At 52.6% G+C, this 10,015-nt stretch overlaps 6 protein-coding genes across 6 annotated transcripts; 4 read left to right on the top strand and 2 right to left on the bottom strand.

Moving 5' to 3' along the window:
* Nucleotides 1-65: 65 nt before the first annotated feature.
* FIBRA_06171 (uncharacterized protein) lies at nucleotides 66-779 on the top strand (the record flags this gene model as incomplete). The annotated part of the gene is made up of 3 exons (XM_012327907.1): nucleotides 66-273; nucleotides 331-491; nucleotides 552-779. The coding sequence occupies 3 exons, from the start codon at nucleotides 66-68 to the stop codon at nucleotides 777-779; spliced, it is 597 nt and encodes a 198-aa protein (XP_012183297.1).
* Nucleotides 780-1,218: 439 nt separating this feature from the next.
* Nucleotides 1,219-2,312, bottom strand: FIBRA_06170 (uncharacterized protein; the record flags this gene model as incomplete). Its single annotated transcript, XM_012327906.1, has 3 exons — nucleotides 1,219-1,694; nucleotides 1,733-1,980; nucleotides 2,059-2,312. 3 exons carry the CDS (start codon nucleotides 2,310-2,312, stop codon nucleotides 1,219-1,221), a joined length of 978 nt encoding a protein of 325 aa, XP_012183296.1.
* Nucleotides 2,313-2,579: 267 nt separating this feature from the next.
* On the top strand, nucleotides 2,580-3,191 carry FIBRA_06169 (uncharacterized protein; the record flags this gene model as incomplete). Its single annotated transcript, XM_012327905.1, has 3 exons — nucleotides 2,580-2,591; nucleotides 2,636-2,752; nucleotides 2,808-3,191. 3 exons carry the CDS (start codon nucleotides 2,580-2,582, stop codon nucleotides 3,189-3,191), a joined length of 513 nt encoding a protein of 170 aa, XP_012183295.1.
* An 88-nt stretch (nucleotides 3,192-3,279) lies between these two features.
* Nucleotides 3,280-4,654, bottom strand: FIBRA_06168 (uncharacterized protein; the record flags this gene model as incomplete). The annotated part of the gene is made up of 3 exons (XM_012327904.1): nucleotides 3,280-3,743; nucleotides 3,799-4,505; nucleotides 4,566-4,654. 3 exons carry the CDS (start codon nucleotides 4,652-4,654, stop codon nucleotides 3,280-3,282), a joined length of 1,260 nt encoding a protein of 419 aa, XP_012183294.1.
* Nucleotides 4,655-5,073: 419 nt separating this feature from the next.
* FIBRA_06167 (uncharacterized protein) lies at nucleotides 5,074-5,723 on the top strand (the record flags this gene model as incomplete). The annotated part of the gene is made up of 2 exons (XM_012327903.1): nucleotides 5,074-5,443; nucleotides 5,500-5,723. 2 exons carry the CDS (start codon nucleotides 5,074-5,076, stop codon nucleotides 5,721-5,723), a joined length of 594 nt encoding a protein of 197 aa, XP_012183293.1.
* Nucleotides 5,724-7,683: 1,960 nt separating this feature from the next.
* Nucleotides 7,684-9,445, top strand: FIBRA_06166 (uncharacterized protein; the record flags this gene model as incomplete). The annotated part of the gene is made up of 8 exons (XM_012327902.1): nucleotides 7,684-7,787; nucleotides 7,872-7,932; nucleotides 7,989-8,225; nucleotides 8,315-8,482; nucleotides 8,639-8,746; nucleotides 8,795-9,129; nucleotides 9,194-9,229; nucleotides 9,292-9,445. 8 exons carry the CDS (start codon nucleotides 7,684-7,686, stop codon nucleotides 9,443-9,445), a joined length of 1,203 nt encoding a protein of 400 aa, XP_012183292.1.
* Nucleotides 9,446-10,015: the final 570 nt, after the last annotated feature.

Genomic DNA, 10,015 nt, shown 5'->3' with positions numbered 1-10,015 from the left:
GGGGGCCCCCCCCCCCCCATGTACTCTCTAATCGGCGGAGAGCGCTCAGCACCACACCCACAGGCATGCCCCCGCCCCCAAATTTGGCCCCTCTGCAGTGGAACCAGCCGCTCGACACGCGTCCCAACGAGATTCGCGAGGCATTGAACGCCCAGCAAATGGCCAATCTCACCGAGGCGGTGCCAAAGCCGCAGGTGAAAGGCCGCCCCACCTCGGCTAATATATTGCAGGGCCAGCTATTTGTGAATTGGATCCGCAAAGGGATCGTATGGCGTACGCATATTTCCTCGGTGCCTCCACCACGACGTCTCATCGGCTAGGGCTGTTTAGGGCTGAACAAACTGGTCGCCCATCCCTTGCCTGAGAGCCATCGGCCGTCGTACTTCATGACGTTCGACGTGCTCTGGGGCTTCGTCTTCGAGATGGACCCACTGCTGCCCGTGTACGCATGCTGGATGAGAGAGGAGGTCATCAGATCCCTCATTTTTACCGTACGCAGCCGTCCTTTCCTCCTTTCTGTTCTGTGCTTAAATACACGCACGTCGTCGCAGTGCACCATCGTGAAGCATCAGAAACTGCACCTGTCGCCAGACGTGCCGCGGGTCTTCTTGGACCTGAAGAAAGTCCATGGCATGCTCGACATGGTGCAGCAGACCAGGCTGGCCATCGCTAATGCGCACCGGGAGTCCCAGCTTGCGGCTGCTGAGGCGAGGGGCCAGTGTCTCCAGGCTGCTGGACAGAAGCAGGACGTGGAAATGCGCCCAGTCGAGTCGGGGTGACGCACTCGCAAGGCTTGCGTCCGACTCCACGCGCGAGGTTGCGGGACAATCTCTCCAACACACACCATCGGAAATTGCGTAGAAATCACTATGTAGTCTATCATTTGGCAAACTCAAGGTTAAGATTGGTCGAAATGTCCAGATTTGTGTTTTGGCTGTAGCATGCACTGTATCGTTTGCAAACACTGTATACCCAATTTCCCTATTGTAATCCATAAATCCACCTCCCATTGAACCCGGAACGAGGTCTATTTTCGTACGCTGCTGCCAGTCAGCCAGGAGTCCTATTGTTTCATATGGGAACAGCATTTGACAGTGAGCCTTGAGCTTGAGCGTTTGAAACAGCACGCGCCGACCAGATGTGTATGCGGAATGTATACCAGCTTCACTCATACACAAGCACAGTAACAGCCATATCGTGACACCATCTTACATCCCATCATGCCCTCACTCGCATAACCTTTCTCTTTCCCTTCCCACCCCCAGCAACACCGGGTGCAGCCTCCTGCGCGGTCATCCCCGCTTTTACAGCATCGATCAGGACTCCGGACGGCAGCGCTGGAGAGTACGGCGAGACTCTACTTGTCAGCGGAGGGTGTGGCGATGGCGGACTAGGCGGCTTTGGCCTGTGGTTTTTCGATGGCGCAGCGCTAGTGGGTGCCGAAGCTGTCGTCGACGCTTTCCCCCCTTTCGCGCCTGTCGCTGGTTGCTTCCCCTTCACAGCAGCTGCTGCTGCAGGCTTCTGAGTAGCAGCAGGCTGCGCAGATTCTGCTCTGACAGCTTGGTCGGTGCTCGTGTGATACGGCGCTTTCGGGATGTTATCGGGTTTGACGAGCTGTATTTGTTGCGCAATGCGTTCGAGGAGCTGTTTCTCTGTGCGTGTGGCATTGGCATGTCGCCTCAAGACGATGGGTCCTGCGTGCGCAGGGGGGGATTGAGAGTATGGTACGCACTGGTTCTGATCGCGGGATTCACGAGTCGCCCATCTTTCTTCCACTGCACGCGCACCCTCCCTGGGTTCTCCCAATCGCGCGGGTGCGCTTTGTGGATCTCATGCAGCGCCCCCAGTCCTAGCCTATCTGCCGCACCTGCGATGTCCTTGCTGAGCGGCCACCATACACTCTTGGGCCGCGCTATACGCCGCTCGCCTCGGCCACAAGGACGTTTAGCATCTATGTAGATTGGGTAGACGCACGTCCATCTGATTGTTGATCATGAAGAGAGCACGGACAAGAAGGAGGGGTTCATTAATGGAACGCAGAAGCTGGGAGGGACATACTTCTTGTACGGGGTGATGTCTGTGACCGTCCTAGCTGCGATCTCATCTCTATCCGGAACGGTCGACTTGAACTGCGTTTGTGAGGGAGATGCAGGACCTGCGGTGGAACCTACAAGAGTCGAAGTGTCTTCATCGGAGTCGGATAGCTCCTCGAGAATAGCACCGCGAGCACCGGTGTTGGGCAGGGGTCGGGTAGGGAGAGGGAGATCAGTGTCATCATCGAACTCTTCGACTATCGCGGCCCTTCGAGACATTTATATATGGCGAGTAGTATGCCGGTCTAACAAGAATACTGCAGCTGTGTGAAGTCGGAGGAGAAATGACTCTGCAGTTTCCAATACTTGATCGCGCGTTTACCTTGCAAATGGTATAATATAGTCCGCGGCACACTTATAATTGCTACTATAGTGGCAATCAACGACAATTACGACTTATATACCAACTGCAACCTTGCCCAGGACCATCACTGGCCGTCCACAGTATCGAGCACCCCTCACACTAGCATGTAGTATGAAGCTGAAATGGGAAACATGGTCAGTCTGCGGAATTCTGACGCCTTCTATCCCTGACTGCACAGCGTTCAAGGATCGCAGTGCTGTCGCTCGTATATTCGGCCTTGGGACAGACACTTGGTAACAACACCGACCTCATCTGCCGCCCCTTTGGAACATGCGAGCCATGTCCAGAAGATGCAGTGAGTTTGTGAGCTTCTCCCGTCGGAATGGCCTCACCAACGTTTGAGCTTCTAGTTGCACGAGCCCTTCTGCCAGCCGTTCGGCAACCGCAGGCTGATGCACTGTGCCTTGGCCTCTTCGTATTCGAGCCACTCTCCGTTGCCGCCCGTGTCACCAACATACGGTCATAACCCGTCATCGGACCATAGTGCTCCGCCATCTATCTCAGGAAGTGGGCCCCGCCAAGGAGAGATACCGGCATGGGAGTCGTGTGGGCGCATCGTCGAGAAGGAGCGTGCAGACTTCTACGAATTCCTCATGTGTAACTTCGTCATCGCGGTAATTGCTGTGCTTGTGCTCTTCGCTCGGTCAAAGAGATTACAGGCGATGCATGCACGACAACTAGCGGCGCGCATTGGGTTGGTCCGAGGTACCCCTGGTGGATGGGCAAATGGATGATTCCGACTTTTATTGGTTCTGTGGACGGATTTTGTATGGGCGGATACACGTCTGGGATAGATGATATAATAGATGACATGTGCTAATGTTATATTGTCTCAACTTGACTGATCATGACCCTCTCCTCGAATCCCTGACTGAGGGCAACGGGACTTAACCAATGCTCCGCTACAACTATGTCATCTAAATCCCTGTCGCGGAATAAGATCCCTACGCCAATCCCAGCGGCGTGGACTCCCGGTAACCCGGCTGCGACATCTCGGATGAGGTCTGTGGTCCAGATAGTGTCCGTAATATGGCTGCGAAAAGAGAATCGAACAATTAGATTGGGTCTCGACAGGGTCAAGGATGTGATAACGTTGTCGATATATTCCCAATCCAAGAAGTCCACTTGCGGCGGACAATGCCTCAGGTCGAAGTTGAGGTCGAGTGCCCGAAAAAGCCTCGATCGGATTTTGGAGAGAAACGTTGGCTGCCAGATAGATCTCGTACGTCCATCGCAATCAACCTGCAGCTCCACGAGATTAGTGTTGGAGGAAATGTCAAGCACCTCTAAGAAATCTGCATGAGATATGAACTGATACCAACTGAAAGCATAGGAACCCACGGTCGGGGATCAAGTGTTGTTTTCTAAGCGGGAGAGCTACACGCAAGCACTCAAGACGAGAGCCAGCCCTCCGGACCAACGTGTTCAAAGTCTGCTGCCCAGAAGAATGCGGAGTCGAAACCCACTGTAGCCTGCGCAGATCCAATGTGAATGGTGGAGCCATGAGGAACACCCCGATAGAAGCAAAATATGGCTCGAATGTTGATGATGTGAATGAAAGTAATAGTTCCCGCAATTGAATAGGTTTATCTTCCACGCTTTGATGTACTGGAAGGAGAGCGGTTGATCCGCTGCCTTCACTTTCCCAGTTGACGGATGTGATATACAGAGTATGAAGTAATGGATGAGCGGTAAGCAGCGAATAAAGATCTTGTGCACTCCTGAAGGTCATTCGTGTGAGGCGGAGCACCTTCAGTGCTGGATATAAGGTCAGGAACTTGGCCACCACGTCTGCTCGCACTTCAAATATCCCTCCCCAACTAAGACCAGTCAGGTTCAACTGGTCGACGTAGATCAGTCTTGCTACGAGACTGGGGATAAGCTCACGAAAATATCTTGATGAGAAGCAAGGGTCCCCTCCCCGTGCCCAGATACGGGTAATCGAAAGCTCACGGACATAGCCACCGAGTGGATCTGCACGAGCTGCGGTGGCGTCAATAAGTCTCTGAAGATTGTAGCAATCGTCTCTCTCCGCAAGTGTGATTTTCCTGAAAAGATATACACGAGTGCGTGGAAGCCAGCCCCGACAGGTTTGACTGCAAGCGCACAGCGAAGGGCGGTCGTCCCAGAGAAAGTCGATGATGAAGTCAAATAATTCTGATGGAAAGACAGGACCAATACGATTGAACAATGACATCCGGAGACGTTGCAGCAGTAAATGCGCAGTATTATCTTTTTGGGCGGGATCGAGCACACAGGATAGATAGGAGTGAGTTCGAGGTGGTTGGGTTGAGTTCGGCCTAGCGAACGCCGGTGACCGCAGCGGCACAAGCAGCAGATGGGAGGCACACGTGATCCTGGTTCGGAGTATACGTCTGTGGGTCCTTGTTTGGGTCCGCGGGCGCGCATACGATTGCCCATGTTTTCGTAGGTGTTCGTCTGTCGGTAAATTCCTCGATTGCTTTTTTGCTCGTCGCTATCTCTGCACCCGCTAGGGGACTATATATCCGCTCCCGTTCACCATGATCTCACCAGTCCGCCGTCCGACTTCTCTCCTCCAAATCCCTTCGTTGTCCTATCGCAATAGCTAGCATTAGCCTCTTTCAGCTGCTGCCAATGTCTCCCGCTACATCATCATCCTTCACGGTCCTCGACACTCGCGATATTGAAGCACAAATCGTAGCCGGAACATACGAGTCCTTCGACTCCTCTTTCAGCACACCCATCTCTGCAATTACGCATACCCCCCGCACTAGCCTCTTGCTAGAACAGACAGCGGCTATTGACCCTCTCGACGAGTTCTTTGGGGCATCTCGGACGTCGCGATCTCTCCATGGAACGCAGGATAGCCGTCATGACGCATTCCTCCTACCCGTACATCACGATGACATTCTGCCGCCATACTCAGAATCGTCGGAGCTTCCTGCATACTCCCGCTTTGAGGAGCACCCCACACTCGCCATGTACCTGTTCAAGTTTGGCTTCCGTGAGTGTTCTCCTGTTTCTGCCCTTAGAGCTTATACTAATTTGTGACTTGTGCAGTGTTCCCTCTCTTCTGGGTTGCCGGTGCCTTCATTCTTCTCTCTCCACTTCTTGCTCCCGAAGATTGGGAGACGAACAAGACCGAAGCCGAGAGGCAGGCTCTGATACAGTCCCTCAGACGCGCAGAAGTCAGGTGGGCGAAACGATGCCTGATCGCATTCTCCATCTTCTCTCTCGCCGCCACCATCGCCATCGTCGTCGCGGTTCTCATCCTGAAATCATAAGAGCCGATCTGCGACAATACAGCTCCTCCATACGTCAGACACTGCATTGATGTCCCTGCCACCGTCAACTAATCATCACGTCAAATATCGAATCTGCTCTAGCCACCACGGCACACGAGATCTACCGCGACCGGTTCGCGCTTGTGGTATACGACCATTGTCGTTGCTGCCAGACGCTCATTATCTTCGACAAAGCCAAGATTGTTCTTCCTTCATCACCACGTCCCACTCCTTCGTCAATTTATACGCTGTACCTATCGTCCATCCCAAAGCGCAGCGGTTGGCATCGATTTCATCCGCATGCCATGTGTTATATGTTTATCTTAACTTATTCTTATATTCATAGAAAACAAATGTAAATCTGTATGATCATAAACTTCACAACTCAGTGGGCTGCCTGAGTAGTTTAAATCACACTCTCGGAAAAACTCTCCCTTTTGCTCTTGGATTGCACTGATGGTCATGACATGTCCAGTGCGAGTGATCGAAGACAGGGACACGGTCAATAGAGATTGCAACCTAAAAGGCAATCGCGTTCGCGGCATGTATCTGTAGATATGTGTTGTCGCTTCAGCTTATAAAACTGCACATACATGATACCTCTACTATGATTAGACCAAGGTACAGCCATGATTCATGAAGCACCCGCGTGCGCATATAATGAAGCTGTCAGAAGCGCATTTCCAAAGAGCATGTTCAGAGAACGCATAAGCGTGAACATGCCCTTGGTGATGGACTCTCATCGCTCTTGCATCGATTGCTTGACAACGACGACCACCGTGATATCAGATCGTATTGCTCAAAGTGATGCGGGTAATTTGAAAGAAAAAAAACCTGAAGCACATCACGGGCTTAGCAGCGAGGCCATGAGACTTCAGGAACGCTACTGCTGCTACTATAACATTATACGTTCAGAATCTGGATTTAAATGGACAGAACGCAACCACGTACCGACAGGTTTCGAGGGGCGAACTCGGCAGCCATAAGCAAAAGAAAGACATTTATGACCGTTCCTTTATTATGCGATCTATTTTTTCAGCGTTCTACCACTCACCAACGTTACTATCGTTGCAGCTGAGCCCATCTCTGTAGCGTACAATCAAACAGACAGCCTGTTCTACAACTCGTGATAAATGCTCTTCTCGCTAAATCAATATTGATATCATGTCTCTCAGAGGAATATTTTCCCTTGTACGATTTCTATCGATGATGATGTGAGCTGTTGTAAGACCTTCTACTGCCTAGGGACAATCTTGCGTCTTCCACCATGGTCGAAGGCCTTTATCACTAAATCTGGTCGAAACAGCGTCACCGAAAAAGGGTGACAAGGCCGCTGTCGCCAGCGATGCAGCTCGTGGAGAGATGGTAAGGGGCAGAAAGCAAATACACCTAAACACCTGGCAGCAGCCGACGACGCATCGCGGGAATAGAAGGATATCCTGAAGAACCTCGGAGTGAAGGCGACGTATTACGGCACAATGAACATTGCCTGTAGGCTGTAGTCCAAAGTTTGACCTGACAGTTGCGAGGAGTCATGACATTTACCAGAGAGTTGAACTTACTACTTGCGACGATATCAAATGTTGCCATAGTCCGACTAGATACGCCTGGCCTTTGGTTATTGATAGTGGTACTAGTAAGGTGACACCTCGCATCATGCGATATTACCATGGACTAGAGTTTCGCCTTTCATATAAGTGCAATAAGCGCGTCGATGGCTAAATACGAATGTCCCTAGTCGTCATGAATTCAACGCGAGTGAGTGAAGCAAGATCAGCTTGAAGTCGACGTCGGTGGAGACGAGCCGCGCGCCGCGGGCTCGATCAGAAGCGCGACGCGCTCGACAAGCGTTTACGAGGATTGCAAGTTGCCACAATCCTTTGTCTCTGACCATCTCCACAAGACTTTTCAAATTTATTCTACTGCAGCGCAGTTCCCAGGAACCCACTGTACACGAAATATGCTGCAAACAGGGCTTATTTCCAACGCTCACAATGACCTTCTGACCGACGCGTCCTATGATTTCTATGGCCTGCGGCTCGCGACGTGCAGCCTCGATCAGAGGTTCGTGTCCATGCGGTTATTCTGAGTGTCAAATATCCTAAATCACGCTTTTTTACTTCCTTGCCTCCAACCTATCATTGCTAGAATCAAAATATGGCGGCTGGACGAAACTACTGGCACATGGAACGTCGAGGACGACTGGAAGGTACGCTTTTCATTCGATGCTCTCGTAGTGTCGAATGCCGAGCGTAAACACAACAGGCACACGATGCTGCTGTCGCGCAAGTGGCGTGGGCTCACCCTGAATTTGGGAGTATCGTCGCGTCCGCGTCGTTCGACCGTACGGTGAAGGTATGGGAGCAGGTACCCGCATCCGCGTCAGACGCGGATGCAGGCGCAGGACCATCAGCACGGTGGGTGGAGCGTGCGATGCTGGTTGACGCGAAGGGCACCGTGCGTGCGGTAGAGTTTGCGCCCCAGCAGTTTGGGTTGAAGCTGGTGCGTGCATCCTGCTGTAGTATATGACCCTCGCCATTTGTGTCGACTTTGCGTCATTCTGTGCTCATCACGATATGTACGGCCCGCAGGCGACAATCGCGTCGGACAACCACCTGCGGATATACGAGTGTCTCGAGCAGCCATCACTGAATACCTGGCAATTGAGCGAGGAGGTCGACGTCCTCTCCCTTCCATCCTCCTCCGGGAAGCGATCAAATGTACCCACTGTCACACTTGCCACACCTACCCAGCCAGGGGTAGGGCTCGACGCAACATCTGTATCGGTGGCCGCACATGCGGCGGCGCAACAACAACAGCAAAGTCAGATGCCTAGCAGGCCTGGGCTGGGATTTAGGGAGGCAGGCATCACATCTTGGTTAAAGCCTGTCTCGTACTGATTTTTTGTACCATAGGCAGACGGAGGCTGGTGTCTTTCGTGGTGCAAAGACCGTTATTGGGGGGAAATAATCGCCGCTGGGTGTGGTATCAACGGCATTGTGAAGGTACAACACTACGCCGATGTTCGTTCTCCCGACGCACGAATGCGCTTACAACTGTGGTATCCGTAGATCATCCAGCTCTTCTCGTCCCGTCGTCCAGCGACACTGCTCTCCCTGGACCCAACTCCTGCACCTGCGCACGCGAGCATCGGCGAGGGCGCGAGTAGGACACAGGCGGCGTTGAACGACGATACGCCGGCACCGTACGCAATCACAACTGTCGCGTGGGCGCCATCTTGTGGTCGTTCGTACCACCTTGTTGCCACGGGTGGACGTGACGGCCATGTGCGGATATGGCGTGTGCGGCCACCGACCCCTGGAGACGAGCTGGATGGCGAGAGGGACGGGAGCGCCGTGGAGGAAAAATGGACCGCAAGTATTGTGGGCGATTTTGACGACCACAAGTCAGTTGCACTCCTATCTGGGATGAAGATGTTCTGACAGTTCACGCGTGCTTGATCTCTGCAGGTCCGCTGTGGGGCGGGTTGAGTGGAACATAACTGGGTTAGTGCTGAAATCAGTTCTGTGCACATTTTCTTGCTGATGGTATACATCTCCCCGACCAGAACGACGCTGTCGTCTGCGGGCACAGATGGGCGGATACGTCTGTGGAAGATGACTGCAGGGAACGTGTGGAGGCCGGCGGGTCATATTAGCGTCGAGCAAGCAGAAGAACATCAAGGGGATGTGGACATGGAAGATAATGCAGTCGATGGCTAGCCAAGGTCGTTAGCCGACATGTCTATAGGTACCTTGCACCTGTAAGCATACCCTTCGGGTCTTGGATGGTAACAATCTATTGAACGTTCTGATGGTACTTAGGCCTGCCGGTATCAGAGAAATGGAGCGAGGATTTACATGTGGCTGTCTGGGTCTGGAATCACGGATGTAAAACACGTCCTGCGCTCGAGAACGCTGACTCACCTAGGCCCTGTGTGCCTGTAGGCTTCGCCGTTTTGAAAGTTCAATCTACCGGTAGCGGCCCTGTTGCAAATCTTCGATCATCAATGCCTCCGTTCACATCGTGGAAGTAAAAAATAAAATAAACAGTAGCCTTCAATGACACGAAAATCAGCACCCTGTGCCCCAGGCCGTCGTCTCCCGAGGCACGAGTGCGTTCATAGAGGCTAGAAGCATCTGGGCTAGACGATCCGATAGCGATCCATGTTACCAGTAATCATTTCCGAAAGATGGATGTGAAAGTCGTCGATCATCTCTCTGTATGCCTTCCCGGCGGTCGCAATTCGACGCTGTTCTGCGATGTTCTGCATCACCTGCAACTTTCAAATT

This window comes from Fibroporia radiculosa (genome assembly GCF_000313525.1).
Source record: "Fibroporia radiculosa TFFH 294 genomic supercontigs, scaffold6356, whole genome shotgun sequence".
NCBI lineage: Eukaryota > Fungi > Basidiomycota > Agaricomycetes > Polyporales > Fibroporiaceae > Fibroporia > Fibroporia radiculosa.
The sequence above is the reverse complement of the archived record's forward strand: the minus strand, read 5'-3'. Positions and strand labels throughout refer to the sequence as shown.